Source organism: Helicoverpa zea, chromosome 10, assembly GCF_022581195.2.
Source record: "Helicoverpa zea isolate HzStark_Cry1AcR chromosome 10, ilHelZeax1.1, whole genome shotgun sequence".
Lineage (NCBI taxonomy): Eukaryota > Metazoa > Arthropoda > Insecta > Lepidoptera > Noctuidae > Helicoverpa > Helicoverpa zea.
In genome coordinates this window covers 6,053,268-6,071,273 of record NC_061461.1, presented here as the reverse complement: position 1 = coordinate 6,071,273, position 18,006 = coordinate 6,053,268, and the positions used below count along the sequence as shown (strand labels likewise).

The 18,006-nt window shown below is 36.1% G+C and overlaps 1 protein-coding gene across 1 annotated transcript in view; it reads right to left on the bottom strand.

The window, feature by feature from the left end:
• LOC124633908 overlaps positions 1 to 17,936 on the bottom strand; it is a 54,091-nt gene extending 36,155 nt beyond the window's left edge. The window contains exon 1 of the mRNA XM_047169278.1: positions 17,415 to 17,936. Coding sequence (XP_047025234.1) covers positions 17,415 to 17,775 — 361 coding nt within the window. The 5' untranslated portion in view covers positions 17,776 to 17,936. The remainder of the gene's footprint in view (positions 1 to 17,414) is intronic.
• Positions 17,937 to 18,006: the final 70 nt, after the last annotated feature.

Sequence of the window (18,006 nt, the reverse complement as noted above, 5' to 3'; positions counted from 1 at the left end):
CGATTAGCCGCTGTCAAAAACAGCCAGGGCTCAATTTGGACTGAGACAAACGACAAATTGGTTTATAATAGACAATTTAAAAGGTTATTTCGTATTTAATGATACAAAGATGAAGTATGCCCTTTGTTGTTGGAACTGTTTGAAAAGGTTTACAAGTGGACACCTACGTACAAAGAGTTTGCTCTCGTTTGGGACTTACATCAGTGTGTGCTCAAACGTACTTGACAGATTACCCAACCGTCAGTATTCCGAGAATTGTCTGCAAGGACAGCTGGATAACCGACGTGGCAGAGACCTCTATACATTTACACTCGGCAACCATGTTTTACATTAGAATGGTGTTTGGAAAATCGAGATACGTATTGAATTTTTCTGCTCCTTTGTGTCCTTTATAGAGGTTATTATTATATTGTGCTTGTTCGCAAACAATGTAAAGAAACTAGAGACTGCGGCAATTTTGTTGGGACGACAATAGTCGGTCACATGGGATTCTCTCAGTTTGATATTCGTATTGTTGTGATCTGGCATCCGATCGGCCGGTTGAAGGTCGTGTTTACTTTCATACAAATTGTATTTACACAATGAAGCCCTTATAATATTCTTCTTTATTGAAACTTGAATAGTTTATAAAAGGTTAGGTATATTGAGTGAAATGATATGTGTACTTAACACACCTCGTTGAGTTTATTTGATATTGAGAGAGTTGAATTTAGTGAAACAGTTTTCGTAGTAACTTGCAATAATAAAAGTACTTTTGGATTGCTTGGCATAGGGTATAATAAAAATATGGCAACCTAGGGCATTAAATACACATTATTATCAGCAATCCGACACCGAATAATCATTTTCATACCTCTATTTCATGTCTGAAATTAATTTGAATAAAGAATTGTGTAGATTTCGTACAAAGTTTTCCAATATACGACTGAAACTTGCATGATTTTTATATAAGTATACAGCTAAAAGTTGACTAGTAAAAAAAATATGACGTTTTCATGGCCGAGAGTGTAAGAATGAAAGTAGGAACAATCTCTCGTGATCCCAGCATTAGTTACATGATAGTGTGAAAGTTATCTAGTGCCATATAAAATGTGACCAAAATAGAAAGCCAGTTGCGGGCAGCGGAGTTAGAATGCAGTAATTTCTTGTCAGTTTTATCCGGCTAACGTTAACACGGGCGGGCACGGTCGCTAACAAGTGGTCGCGTGCAGCTGAGCGCCGAGGACTCGTGGATTAACTACTCACTTGCTCCTTTTTCATTCTTAAATGCTAACCATAATTGTATTTTAAAGGCAATTTATTTTAAGGATCTGTTAATCTAGCTAGCGGACAGAGGACAAAGAAAATGCTTTTCCATTAATGTTTTAAACAATTCTGGTCAGCTTTTACTAAGAATTTATTTGCTTTATCGTAACTTGGTTTGGTAGAATAATTGAACTTTTGGTGTAGGTTTATGTGTCTCAAGTTGAGAATTGTATCCTAACACAATATTATAGTTTATTCAAAATTTAATTCACCAGTTATTCTGAATGAATATCTTATGTTATCTTGTGAAATAACATGGAGTTGTTGTAAACTTTTCTTAAAGAGAAACCCAGCAGGCATATATCGGTATGTTCTGTCTTAGGAATTAATTAACAATATACCCCGGGGGTGTCGTGAGTGAGGGATACTAGATTATATTATTGACAATATGGACAGTCAGTAGCACCCACCTGCACATTAATAACATAATGCTACGTCACACTAGGTCGGATATCGAAATCCAATCAGGAATTATCCATATGGAGTGTATAGTGTTCCTGTTAATGGAACAATTTCGCTAGATGAGCATGTATGTGTCAGTTACATGAACGGTAATTTACTTTTAGTACAAATTGAGTGACTAAGTAATAAAATCTGATATTGTAAAATCTACCTCACCACACACACATGATTAAACATTTCAAGGAAATTTTAATGGAACTGTTCCTTTACATAAACACTGTAAAACAAGTGTAAATAATGCCTTGACTGGAGAATCATCACCAACAAACTTGCATTGGGAATCGCTTCTGAAACCCTATTTAATAGAGGATCCTATTATGTAGTGTAAAGCTTCACTTGGTTACTTAAGAGTAACTCTTAAGTAAACACTTAAGGGTAACTCTTAAGTAAACAGTCAGATTAGCTGGAACATCGAGTAGCACGAAGTTTGGGAAGGACCGATCCCAATTTCTCTTGAACTCTGTATACTACTAGATTTCGCCCGCGATTTTGTCCGCTTGTAAAAATAACTTTGTTCAGCATTTGCTTAACTTTGTGTTTACAGTATTACAAAGTATCACTTCTATAACCTATTTCATCCAAAACAGAGCATCAATTTTTGTGTGACAGCGTAAAAATCTCATTTTCTGTCTTGCAATAAGTTCTTTTACTGAAGACCAAAATCGCGTAGAATTTGGATTTATAAAATGACAGTAAGCTGGTAGTGGCTACTGTGAAAGTGTTCAATGTTAAGCCGTATTTAATTCAGTCAGTCACAGAATGAGACCATTTTTATAACAAACCGAGTACCTTAGTATACAGTTAGAACCGTCGCGTCCGTTTTGCGTCCGACCACTACCAAGTCATATCCGATCCCTGTCCCTGTGGGAGTAGAGATAGTAAGTAACTAGTTACTTGTACATATAGTTTGGTATTTTATCTAATTTAGCAAAAATGATTTTTGTAAAATACTAGCTGTTTTTCGTGGTTTCAACTTCTAGCTGCGCCTGGATGAAAGAGCATCTCTGTGTACCAAAAGTTTAAGTGTAAGCACGACGGACACGGACGGAAACTCTCGCATTTATAATCAAAGTGAAGATTTAAAATTTTAGGAAAAAGTCATTATGAGGCAGAAATCTATCTTGCCTCCATCTTGAGATTAGCATTATAAGTACCGACGCTCCTTGATGGGCGATGTAATAACCATTTACTGTAGTGCCATTTTCTGTTTAACATTTTAATAGACTTTACATACAGCATTATAGGTCGTTTGTAACCATTTTTAATACAATCAGTTTTATTTTATTTAAATCCTTGAATATTTTTGGATCCTTTTAGTCTATTTAGGTAAAGTTCAAAAGTTATGCCTCTAGGGATTATAGATAATAGAGATTCTAATTAAGGAATTGCCGTTTTAGCGGAATAGCTTCATAGTTAAAGCGAGTAAAACTTGAGCTAAGGACTACCTTTAACAGAGGGCAGTTCGTCTTTCTCAGCTCGTGACACAGAGGTAAGTGCGAACGCAAGAATGCACCGGAAGAGCCTTTGCATCGTTACCGTATCATCCTGCACAAGAGGAATGCACGAGAGCAATCTTGGTAAGGATGGAGTCTGCATGTCTTAGCCGGAATGTCTAGCATGTATTTTAAGGAGAGATAACACGTCATATTATATTCCAAGCTAACTCATTATACTACAAGACTTTATCTAGCATTAAGTTGACGGAGATAATAATAAACTTTAAATTGGACCATTTTTCCGTTTATGTAAAATTCATACTGCAATAAGTTGAGTAACTGTTGCTTTGTGAATTTGAATGATGTCGGTCATACTCAGAATCCAGTCTAAAGGGATCTTATAACCTTTCTTTTATTTTCTTTTGCAGTCATTATCATATCAAACAATGACTAGCCTCATATTGATTGCAGTTATAATATACATTTTATATCTGTGTTTGTTTTACAACAACCAGGGTTTAATATACAAATTGTTGTAGAAAAATTTGTATATTAAACCCTGGTTGTTGTTGTAGAAAAATAATCATTCATTGAATAATTTATGAACAGTACTTGGACATGATAAATAATAGTTGTTAATAAGTTTGCATATGCTAACATTCCCATAAACTGTGGAATCGAAGGATATTGTTAAACAAGAACTCGTGTAATTGATGAACTTCTTATACTGTTCTTGGTTTTAATCAGTTATATTACAGCAAGATATAAAGCAACAATTAAGCGATTTTCTGCTAAAACATTTTGATAAAACATCTGATTTATCTAAAGTATTTCCTTAAAACTAGAGATGTAATTTTGTGGTAATGTGTATTGAGGAATAGAATTTATCTTACTTAAAATAAAATTAAAATTTTATCAATGTAAATTATAGAAGAAATCCAAAAATCAAGAGATGATAATATTTATTTCACTATTTGAATAATAATAAAAAGTTGAAGAATGCATTCGAGATATCAGTGATTAAATCGGAATATCGGCTTTGATAAACGTGATTAATAATCGTGGCGTAAAATATCTGCAGTTCAAACCACTAACCAATATTTCGTTTAATCATTTGAGGTGATAAATTGTTGATGTTACACTAATTCGCTTAGTGGTAATCGGTGTTCGTTAATCTGTGGCTGCTCGTCATGTAGGTACCGCTGTACACTTCATTGTCGGAACAGCAATTTGAAATGTAGGTACAACTATTATAGATATGTTGTTTGGTTGGTATTGGCGTGTTTTTTGGTTTTTATATATCTACGGTAAAGTGTGTGTTCAAAGCATACGAGGAAAAGGTAATCCCGGAACCCCCGCTCCGCTATACAACTTCCAACTTGTGTCCCACTTCAGCGTTTTTTATCTCAGTCTTCCTTAAACATCTGACATACTAGCAACGAGAAGCCTCCAATATACGAATGACTTCCTCAACTTGGCGAAGCAAATTATACTTTCTCTACTTCCCATCCAAAATTCCGAGAACGTGATTTTTCCGCCTAACTTAAAATTATATCTGTTAATGGATTTCTTGAAATGTAATAAATTCGTCTTTTCATGTTGGCTCTAATTGCGAGCTATGATCCTTGAAAGTCATTTGCAATGATTCCTCCTCTCTCCTTTGTACAAACAAATTGAGCAAAATTACAAATGGCAGCGAATATTTCATTTCGATAAGAAGAAAAAATACGCAAATTAAGCGTGGGATAAAACAGTGAGATTTCCATTTCTCGGTTATTATATTTCTTGTTCAAGTTGACTTTGTTTTGTCTCCGGCAGTGAAAACACTAGTTTTAAGTGTCAACAATAAAATAATACTTTGTTCTTCATTTAAATCGTTTCGTATTCTATTGAAGTTTAATTTGTTTTTCGTGTAGGTATGTATCATTTGTTTTATTTAGGTGAATGTTATACTGGTTAGGCACAATAAGGACAACTAACTAACAACTAATTACAAACCAACTCATTGTAATTAGTTGTTATACAATTTATTAATATTAAAACTTTAATTTGCTATTAGGGCCATTTATTTTCATTGTAGTTCATAATTTAGTTCATATGAAGTTTTGTTTAAAATAATGGAAATGAATGAGAAGATACATTTTCGAAGTGATTTCACACCAGAAGGCTCAATAAGATGTTATCTCTGATATGTCACATTGGTTTAATGTGTTTCGTCAAGAAATTGGGTTCACGAGAAACTACTCGTGGCAGAATCGTATTATCTGTGAAACCTTTCACCTGAACACAATGCGTGAAGCCATTACCAAATATATTTCCAATCTTATATCGCAGGTGAGGTTGGTTTTCATCTCCAATAAAAGGTTGTGTGGATAGAAGCATGTTGCACGATAATAATGAATTTATGTTCTGACTAGAATGTAGAATGCTACGATATTTTTATTAGATAAATACGGATTTGGATTAGCTAGCTCACGAGTTTATTCATTGCATAGGTATTATTGATTTTAGAATATTCATTTCAATATTACCTGTCAGTTAAATATTGGTATGCAACTAATGCATTGGGTGAAATTAGTACTGACAGGCAATTAACCACTTATCGGAAACTCCCGGCTTACGTGCCGAGCCGCGCGCTGTTTGGGGGCTGCGTTTTCCGGGTTGCGCTGTGATTGACACCTAAAACGTGACTCGGTGTTGCCACTCCCCTACTATGATTACTCATGCCTAATCTCTCCGTCTGTCAATAAACGCCATCATGTCTCTCGGCCCAGAATACCAACGACGAAAATACGACAGCCGAGGCACAATAAGGAGTTTAATTTGCCAGTCTGCGACACATTTGATCCCATTGACATTTCTGAACTTTAATGTATTAGTTAGTTTAGCAAGGACAGTGAACTATCCGTGTCTGTGTAGCGCGGAGGTGGCGATAGCACCGTAGCATTTTTACGAAAGTGGTTTGTTAGTGTGCATGTGTTGTAATAACACCACTTTGTTGGTAGTGGGTGTGTGGCCAAGCATGTGTGCGTGTGTGAATGGGCGAGGGTAGCAGGTAGCAAGGTACAAGGGGGGAGCGCGGGTGGGGCGGGGGGCGGTATCGACGCGCGCGCCGCGCATGCGCCAAGCTACTCACCTGTTGCCGTGAGGCCATGGAAAGATACTCTTTCAAATTAATATAGACACCTGATACCGAAATAAAAGCAAAGTTTCAAGTCCAAGGAAGGAATCATTCCTTAGGCCCTATATTGGGCAAAAGTGACTTTCTGTGTAAAACTTGCCGAAATATAACTCCATGTGTGACTAACCTAGCAAACTTTTGACAGCTATAACGTCAATTGTTTATTGAGTTGTTATGAAAAGGAAGTCAACATCATTGAGTTATTAATAGTCCTTATATATATTTTAGTGCATTGTTGAATAATTTTAAAGCGATATTCATAGATTAACATTTATAAAGTTGACGACGTACCACATTTCTATGAAATTTATATTTCTGTTAAACCGAGTAGGTGTTTAGAACTATTTGCCATTTTATATCAGTTTAAATGCATACTATAAAAACAAAATAAAGAAATTTATCGGTGATTAAACTGTTTTTAACGAAAGCAAGAAATCAGTTTCCATCATTGAAAAAAAATCTAGAATTTAAAAATTACGAAATCTGCTTCATAAAATTATTATAGTATGGTCGCGAAGCACGTATTGGCAAAGCGTTTAATCAGCTGTTATATTTCCTCGCAGTTAATGGGGTCACAGGAAGCAGTATAAATACGTATTCATTTAATTTCGCAGTAAGTAAATCCATCTGTTCATGCGTGTGGTTTGTTGGGACACGCGTTTGAATACGTCAGCCAGGCAAGGGTTAAGTGGTATACAATGTTTAGTGTTATGGAAAGGTCCTGTTAGTTTTTGTACGAATGAATATAGATCGTCCTCATAATGGACGCACAGCCTCATGTTTTATGATCCGAGTGAAGTGAACATTCGTCTTACCGAAATTGTATTATATGGAATGGACGCGTTATGTAGAACATTTTTCTGGGGTATTCATCAAAGGGAAAGCGTATTAGACATAAACATTGACATATTTCGTTACGGCTAAATGGAGTGATCGTAAAAAATTGTTTGATGGGAATGGCAGTACAGTTAGTGCTTTTAAATGATATAGCTTCATGCGGCCACGGTCTGGGTGGCGTGGGCGTTTACAGCTTTCTGAACTAGGGGGAACCGAACGTGGCGCATACCACAATTTTCCAAGAAAAAGTTAATTTAATTTTATTACAAAGTGGCTATTTATTAATACTAATACTAAGTTCCATACCAGCGTACTTAATATAATGAATTTAACTTACAACGTATTTTAACTGGAATAGCTTTTATTTCGAATTTATTTACCGAGCTTGAACCACTCTCGGTAAAATTTTTAAGTTTGCTACGACTGCTACGAGTGCTACGAAAGTGCTACGAGATCCTGGTGAATGTCATTTGGTTTTCTAAATAAAACTAAACGTTATTTAAGGTTTGCGGCATTTTTTAGGTTTGCATCACTGTGAATAATATATCTCTCTAGGCCTTATTGTTATTTTCTATTTTTATTTTATTTTCGGTAAAAACATAAAGGCAATTTTATTTTTATTTTTCTGTCATTGTACAAGTTGTAATTATCTAGGCTGTCGTACTCAATATACTACAAATATTATTTATTGATACAAGGTATCCAATAAATATCTTCGTCAATTTTTTTCAAGTGGTACAGCTACTACGAAAGTGCTACGAGATCTTTGAAATTTTTCATGAAATCTATTTCGATTTTATCGTTTATTTTTAGATACTTGTAGGTAGTTTTGTTTACAAACTATTTATGACTAGTAATGAATATGTCGACCGGTATTTAAGTCGATAATATCAATCGTGGAAATCATTTATTCCTAAATGTACATTTCTGGTTATTGATTTGTCAATGGCATCTGCAGTAATTTCATACTTGTATGTATTTCGTCGCTTAGCGGTACGTAATACGTACTTACTATAATTATGCTAATTGAATGGATATAGATATAGAGAGAACCAGAACCTATTATTAGATGTACGCCTAAAATAACGTTCGTAAAATAGTACTCCATAACTAGCTGTAGACGTATGTAGTTACTTTTAGAAGCTTTGCATTTAGTTTGATTTTGTCCGGATTCACGAAATTATTTTCAGAACACCGCAGTAGCTTTTGTGTTCACCTAAATGGGAGATTAAGAATCAATTTTTCTATACATTGAAAGACCGTTCCGTTTCCTTAGATAAAACGTTTACCCTACAATATCCTGCACAACTCAGACGACATTCACTTATCACGACGTTGATGGAAAAACGTGAAGAATATAGTCGACATTTATGTTATGTACGTTTATGGACTGCCGATGATATTTTATTAAAGAATATTCCATTATCCTGATCGCGTCATGCAGGGAGCGCTTTTCGTATACAAAACAAGGGCACTTCATAGAGGGGGCATGCATAAACAACAGACGTTACCTACACTGTGACACCCACGACTCAACTATTTACATGTATTTGGAGCATAAACTAGACCCACAGGGAAACCAGTGCCGTTCTCATTTTGAAAGTAATTTTCATGTTGTCTCCGCTTCCAGCAGGTGACTTAGTCATCCTTATTTATATGGTAAACTATTCTTCTGCTTTGCAGTTATTGAAGGTGAATACAAGCGACCGCTCATTAATTTTCGCAGCGACATTGTAACACTGAGTTTAAAATGTAACATACGAATACGAACATAATAAAACTGTTGGTAAACCAAACTACCGTAAAACTGAAATGTGTTTTACAACAATCAAATATTATGTTTCTGCTCCACAAATAAAATTGGCTTAAAATAAATACATATTAATATGTAACTCTTAGAACTGAAACGTGTGTGAACCAGACGTGGTCAGAACAAATTAACTAGTTAAATAATTTAGATAAAGTACAGAAGTTATTAATGTGAAAAGGATGTTCGTTACTTTTTGAACGGATTCGGATTTTGATGTTGAAAGTATCCTTATTTAGTACAAAGGTTTACCCGGAAATTGAGGAGTTTCCATACAAAGCGTAGCCACCGACTGCCGCGAGCAAATATAACATAGTTTGTAAGGAAACTGCCGTATATACAAATTGTAGGAAGCTGTCACGATATTCTAATGAAAAAATGTTACAATGTAACGTAGTTATCTTTATCAATTCAATTATAGGAAATAAATGTATGTAAATAAATGTATATTAAAACCAGAAGTGGAAGCATGTTGGAAAATGGCGAATGACATAATTCCCAATCTTGTGATGTGACTTGACTTCCAAAGTCAGTGAAGACACTGGTCACATATATTTTATTTAAAAAAAATCTAAATACGCAGAAAAATATCATGAGAAGGTAAATGGATACATAAGAAATGAATTACAGTGGTGCTTACGACCACAAGAGAGTTTTCCCATGTTGCCTGGAAAGTGCTATTTCTCTTCAAGAAAATTATTAATCTTGCCGTCCGTGTGATCTCCATTCAACATGTCAGTCCTTAGTCGGTCCCTCAGAAGGAGATCTAATCGCTACATTCAAAAGTACCACTTTTAAGCGTTTAATTATCTGTTAAGCGGCTATTTGTCTTGTTATCGGTTAGTACAAAGTAATTCTACGCAGGGCTTTAAGCTTGTCTTCTTCGCTTTTGGCAATAAAGCGAAAAATTGGCGTATTCACGATGTCTATTACTCAGCCGTGAGTAATGGCAAATGGCTATTCCGAGGAGGTTAAATGCCTATGCTTTAAGAAATCTAAATTTCAGTCGTAAACGAAGACATTTTTCTAACGTAAAGTTTGAAGTCCGTTATTTTTAAATAAGAATTAAATATTGAGTACACTTCTCCATTTTATAAACCCCTATGAATGTTATAGGGTACCTGAATAAAAGAGCATTAAATAATGCTGTTTAGTATAAAATCGTGCGGGGAAAATGGCAAGCACGTTTGAACTTTGCGGAGACGTTAAAGCGGTTGTCTGTTTCCCTACATAAATATTCTATTTTTCCTTTATCTTGCCATAAAGCTTTCACCGCGAACGAAGCATGAAGTAAGTGGGTATTCTAATATTAGACACTCCAGGGTTTGTATCAGCTCAGAACTACACGTTTTCCTAATTTCAATGACGTGTCATTTTATTTGCTACAATTGGCAAAATTGTAATATAAAAAATACTTTAAAAAAAAATCAGTTAATTTGTCGATTAGTTTTACAATCCATGAATGTCGTCAACAAGTGTAACAAACATATTAGTTAACAAGTGTTGTAGTGCTGTCGGAAGTGCCTAATGGACCTGTTGCACGTGACCTATGAACACTGTCTTTAGCACAGCTACAAGAATGTCCGGCCTCGTTATCTAACCAAAAACTTGCCTTTTTATACGTAACTATTCGTTTTTTGTTCCAAACGAAAACGCAACACTACTTTTATTAGAAAATGGTTAAATCACTTCGTTAACCAAATATTTTGTATAATGAAAGTTTATGCAGTTGTCAAATTAATAATTAAAAAATCTCCACAATCTTTTAATAAACTCACAAAATGAACGAAGAATTATTAAATTCGGTAACCGCGAAATTCATATGATTTAATTGGATACAGTTAATTAAAATAACTGAATGATTTTAGGTATTGCGGTCGCACAATGTATTATATCCAGCAAACGGCAGCCACTAACAATTATAACAACTCGACAAGGCAATTAACATGGCCATTCGCACAAAGCCAGGGAGTTTACCATGAAAAATGTACTCACTGTGACTTCCGCGAAGTCGACTGATGCAAGTGCTCTGATTCACTTTTGTTTTTAACATTATAAGAAGTCCACAATCACTTTCCAGTAGTTTCCAGTGAGTAAGTACTAAATGTGTCATCGTTTTTTATTAACTGTTACTTATGCATTACATTCTGTAAGTTGGGTTTTGTCTTATCACCCCCGTCCGGGGAAAGCTTCTTTCCGTAACCGGATGGTATCAAAAACTATCCTACTATGTCCTTTTCCCGGGTCTAAGCTATCTCCCCAGATTTTCAGCTTAAATAGTTGAGCCAATCTTGAGTTGTAAAATGTGTAACTAGCACGACTTTCTTTAATATATGTATGTATATAGATTTATTGTCCTACACAATAAAATTAATACTTACTACATGGTGATTAACAAAGCTTAATCACCAAGGAGCTGGTTTTCAATGTTCAACTTCTTACGAAAGCCACTGAGTATGAGTATGTTTGGTCCGTATCTCATATTTGGCAGCAAAATTAAACGGAGCGGAGATGAGTTGTGTTCAGTTCATACCTATAGCGGAAATAGGTGTGAGGAGGTACCAAACAGTTTGCAACGATTTGAAGCGGGCTGTGGTTCTTACTATCATAATTTCTAGCTCACCTCCATGTGGTGATTTTATATAAAGTTCTGTTCAGTTCCAAACAGAAAGTCAATTTTTCTTCCGAGCCAAAACATTCTCATAATTTTAAGGTATTTCTTTCTTTAAGGATCTGTAATTTGCTTATGTTTCTCCAGTTGGTTTTTGTGCGAATAGTACCTAACTTAATTTGAAGGAATAAATAAGATCGGATACCTACATCTAAATAAATGGCGTCGACTTTTTATACTTTAGTAATTTTCTTGTTTGCATAATGTTCATGTCGAGTACAGTAAATAAGTTCTGATTTGCAACATTTCTACGTAACAACCGAATGTATTATTTGCATGTTTAATTTACATCGGTTTAAGCACACATCGAGAGCGAGTGCTTTCATCAAGTGGTTTAATTTACCGTATTGTATTACTGATACTACTTTAAGCACAAACAGATGGGAATTCAGAATTTATTTATCAGTGCAAATAATTACAATTACTACTTTCAATATTTTATTTGCGGAACAATTTAATCAGAACTTTGAAGCGAATTATGTTGTTGAAATATTAATATTATACACGAAAGTACTGGAGTGATAGATGGAGTCAAATGGAACGTCATTAGGTAGTAGTTCACGTTTGACATTTGATGTGACATTAGTGAGTGAGTGTGGAGTCGAGCTACAGGTGAAAGGTGTATATCGGAAAACTTGTTTAGTAATAAACAACTTTCGTCGTAATCTTCGTAACTTTTCAGCTTTTCAGTATATATGAGAATATCGTGACATTTTCTGCTTTTGAACCGAAAGAAACCCTATACAAGCTTTGGTATATCTATATTTTTAAATAATAAAGTTAGGTTTGGTTAGTACTGTGTACTGTGCTGTGTTTGTGTTCATCAATGATGCTACAGTTAGGCAAAACGTATCTGAAAATATTTTTTTGTTCTGATCGTCACAATACGAAAACAAGAAATCCTCAATTTGTCTACAACATAGACGTATTTTTTGTGATTCTGAAAAGGTTTTGAGTACTCAATTTAAGAAAATCGTGTTTAAGTTACGCAAAAACTTTCTACGTTAGATCTTCTCGATAAGATAAAAAATAAATTAAGCTGTGCTACACTTTCATATTTTTGCAAGACAGTAATTTGGATTTTATGTATTCAAAAACAAAATATATAAAATTACTTTTTTTTTGCACAGTACTTTGAATACCATTTGCTTTTATTTTTTATGTTTTCTTTATCTATTTGAAGTTTCGTGTAACGATAATCGCCGCAGGCAAGCTTCAGCTTGCATTTGCTGCCAGTATTTTTTCTTTGTCAGGACAAGGCCTAAGGGAATATGACACAAAAGTAACATTGTTTCAAAATTATATTTTTAAATTAAAAATATGTTAAACAATGATTCATTAATTGGTTGTGTAAGCCGACATTTGCGTTCAAATTGTTTCAAAATGACTTAGTTGTACTTAGCATATAAAGTAGCATCCCTGATTATCAGATTCACGCGTCTTTCTGAAATCGAAGACAATTGCAATAGGCGCTTCAGACCTCAGGCTGTAATCCGAGCAATCTCATGGAATCTCTTACCTCTTCTGATATTAAAGGTTTTAAACAGCTTCCCGGGACTTTATAAAAGGATTCCTGAGAATCGGAATACCAGAACAACTATGCCAGAATTAGATTTAACGAGACCCTACAGAAGTTTGAAAGTCTCAGAGATCGTGTTATTTTGCGTACCAATAAACTTATGCTATCAATATCTGTGAGACGTTATTTTTAGATTTCTTATTTTAGGAAATTGTAATCGTTTGTCTAATAATAGATGAAAGTTTCTGTATTATATATGGATACATTTGTATTCATGGATCAGACTCCTACAGTATTACATCTCTTTATGAAGATATTACATGTATTGTTTTTAATCAATCAAATTTACAACAATATTGCTGGCAGTAGCAATTTATTCATCTTTAACCCAAAATCATTATCATCAATGGAATAACAAGGCAGTCATTTCATATTATTTTTGACCTATTCAGTTGCCACGACAGCTAGGTACTTTATCCGTACATAAAGTAAAGTTTTTCAGGCGGAGTACATAACAATGCGAGGGATAATCACTCTGAACACACGGGAGGTATTATCCAGGTCAGTCACGAAAATCTTTATAACAACCGTAACTAAGAGTAGGGAGAACTAGAGTCATTATAAAAGTTGTAACTTAACTACTAACGAGAACAATGGGTTCCCATTGTCCTGGTTTCTTTACACAAAAACAGACATTGAGCCCAAGGATCAAGCTTACTTTACGAACAAACTTTCATCTAAGTTTCGTCATTTTGTGGAAATGTGAATATTCTAATTCTAGCATCGACAGACAGACTTATAATAAAATGTTTGGAATCATGCTCAAACTATTTCCACTAGTGGAAAGGTCACGAAATCGACTGTGAAAAAAGGGCAGTGTGCATACGATAAGTATTCTGTAATGATAGAGGGTAAAATCGATCGCTATCCTAACTCCACAACTAAAAATATATTTTACGATTGAGTAATTGTTTCATTTGTTGCTAAAACTAAATTAGATTTTAACTTTCTTTACTCAAAGTAATACCTACTAATACATGTTTAATAGTAATACATGTTTGTTAATTATGAGAAATAATAAGTGTAGCCACAAAATTATTTATTGGACACATGATTAAACTTCTAATTTTATAACTAAGCAACGGGGAAATGACATAGCCTCTAATAAACTAATTCGTCTTTTTTATAACGCCAACTACTAGAAAGCTTCAATAAAAGATCATCAATTATTGTAACTTGTCCTTCTTATTTATACATTGTCATCTAAATTACTAACTCGGCCTCATTTTTCCAAAAACGAGCCAAGAAAAACGAGATCAACGTTCTTCTTGGCTCGTTTTTTTTTGATGGTAGAATTTAATTTGGATTCATTTTATTTAGGTAGCATATTGCCATTTATAACCTTCAATTAAAAACATTGTATTAAAAATTGAAGTAAGTGACAAAAACGAATCGCTGCAAAACCGACTCCACGTAGTCTAGTCTGCTCTACCCCTAGAGTGCAATTCAAAACCGCGTAGGCGCGGAGGGGCGAGGCGGCCTGCGAGCTGAGGCGCAGGTAGTTTCAGCGTTCGCCGCCGCGGCTGAGGCTAGCCGGCCAGCAAGCCGAAGCTGCGGTGGTGAGGGTGAAAACCATCTGCGACGATAAGCTCGCAATGGACCGCCGGAGCCCCGCAGCGCCGGAGCCGTGACAGAAGCCATGCTTGCTGCATGTTGCATGCTTACTTCCATGCTGGGTCAATTAATATGGGATGTGTTATATATTAAACAAAAAACTCAGTAGGTACGAGTTAAAAAATTAGAAGGTAAATAGATATTTTTATGATGTCATTTAATAGTATTTAAGAAGTTTACTGTTAGAATGCATGCTACAAATTTAGATGCAAAAAAATAACCATCATGCTGAGTTGTATTTAGAGTGGAAGATAACTCGTGGCTAAAAAATAGTATTATTTAGATGCTCGACGCTTTATTAATTGTGGCTGACTTAGTAATTTAGAAGGCAACATACATTTTTGGGGGCGAATAATGATATTAAAAAGAAGCCTGTTTAATTAGCACCCGTTAGTTATTATGTGATCAATTCAAGCAATCGATAGTAATCGACTATAAAATTGAAGTTGGAAGGGAGGACTAAACGCTCAACATGTAAGGAATAATTTGCATTCTGTAATGTTTCAGCTTTGTAAAATGTATGTAGATTACGATACTCGTAGAAGGCACAGCTGGAACAATATCCAATTGTTGTTCTGATAAAATTGAGATAATGTGGTCATTGAGACGATAGCATTCTATATTTAGAGTAAAAGTTTGCCGACGAGAACAAATAAATACGGCGGTGGGAATTGGTAAGGGTGTCACGTCCCTGGGCGTACGTGGTGCGTCGCTTCTCAATCAAAGAGTAGGGACGTGTCCGCAGGCTCCGACGGAGCACCGCGCGCCTTGCGCTTCGCACACTACGTGCCATCTCCTACACAGCCCTGCGACACATCGAGTGTTCCCGCTCCCATATACTTCTTACACTATGCATCCAGAATGTTAATACACCCCACTTCGTTCTCATTAAAACAGGGTTATGAACTTTTAATTGCCAAAGTTTAGCAAATTATTCTTAATTCCAATGTAAATGTACCTATAAAGGTCGAAGGAATAATAATACTAAAACAAAAATGTCGCATTGCTTAAAGAGTTTGTAGGTATGCATTTAATTATTTTAACGTTTTCATTTCGAAGAAAGCTCGGCGTCTGTGGTTTTTATAATTGGTTGGAAACATGCGAATTAAAACTATGTGAATATGAATAGGATTTTTTCGGAACTTCGCATACTCTAGTAACCAATCTATGTGGCTATTTATCTGCAGGACATCTGAGTAACTTTTTATTGAAATCTTTATAGCAAATATTTCTCAATTACTTACAAGATTTCTTTAGAACGATACCAAAATTATCAAAAGAATGAGATCTTAAGAGATTTATGATTGATCGCACGATTTTATCCCCTATCAGAACTCGGGAGGTGTGAGCGTATTCTGGCCAACGATAAGGGAAAAAGCTTTCAACCTTATTATTGGATTTACACAAAATGGAAAACAAATGCCGGCAATTTAGGCGAGGTTCAGTTATTATGGCAAAATGTTAAATTTTGTTGAGGTCTGACTAAAAGGCTTTTGTACACAATTAAGGCATATTGTTTAGATTCGAGTTAAGTTTGTAAGAGCACCAATCTAAATTGGAAAGTATAATAAGTGCCTACTTACTTGCAGTGTAACTAAATAGTTGTCTATTAAAAATTATCAGTTTGTAAATAATTTGTGACCATGTGTAGCAAGCCCATAATATGAACGAGACTATAACTCCTAGAGGAGGCGGCAACTGAGCACCTGCTAATAATTAGCTCCAGTCGGCACGGGGGTGACGTAGGTAGCACGTTGACGACAGAACATTGTCATCCGTCGTGTGGAATACCGGAATGGACAATGCATTCGGGATTTCAACCACATTTACCGCACCTGTTCATGCCACAGTAAGCCTAAATAATCGAGTTCAATTGTCGTAGATCGACTACCGATGAAGTTATGATGTGCCGGCTCGCTATAGATCTACTTCATGAGATTAATCCTACTTAAGTATATTATAAACGTGAAAGTTTGTGAGAATATTATTCAATCACGCAAAAACGGCTAGACCGATTTGATTGAAATTTAGTATGTATATAGGTGATACCCTGGATTAACACATAGGCTACTTTTTATCAACACACCACGCGGGCGAAGCCGCTGGCGGAAGCTAGTGTGAAATACACAAGCTTATCCAACGTTTACGAGAGTATATTGATATTTTTACATCAATTTGTTAATACTCTGATTCGAAGTTCTCGTGAATCATCGGAAATGAGCTCGAAACTCTGTTGTGTATACGTGATAACTTTATAGAGGTATATAAGCAACAGCATTTTGTATACTTAGTATCCTTTATCTTCGATAACACTTAATGATTTACCAAACAGGTACCTACAAAGTTTCCGAGCTCGCTTGCATCTATGTTTATTAGGAGCTTCCGCTTATCGAAAACAATAATTTTTACAGTACACCTACGGCAAGAAAAACCGGCTTGTTTGTTGTAAGAACGAAGAGATGCGTGGGTCTGTTTGCTGCCAACACGAGTTTATGTTTGCTAAAAAATATAAAGAGACTTACCAATTTGGGGCACGTCATACGGTCGGTTGGAGCGCGAGGCTCGCAACATCATTTGGCTTGCTATCTCCGAGGGCAGCTGGTGCGGGGTTCGCTTGTTGGTGCGCGCGCGGCGGCGCTCGTTGTGCAGCGCGCCGGGCGGTAGCGGCGGAGGCGAGTGGTGCGCGTACGCATCGCCCGGCGCCGGCTCCTCGAACAGCTCGTGGAGCGGGCGGGAGCGCGCCAGCTCGCGGCCGCTGCGCCACTCGGCGGGGTAGCGGCGCGGCGCGGGCTCGGCCGCCGAGCGCAGCGCCAGCGCCGCGAGCACCGTCGTCACGCAGCACACGCGCATGCTGACCGCCCGCGCCCCCCACCACACGGGCATCGCCTGCTACTAAGTACACAACACGATGAGACCACCCGCTGGGCGCATGCCCGACCACATTATTCGACCTTCACCGCTTATAAACGGACCTTTTCCTTTTCCGCTTCAGTTCAGAGGTCTCAGGATGGCACTAATTTTAATGATGAGTAAAGTCCTCCCTCTATCTGAAACAAAACAATATTTTTTTAAGTCAATACGCAATGTGAAGATAATGCTATTTTGACTATTATG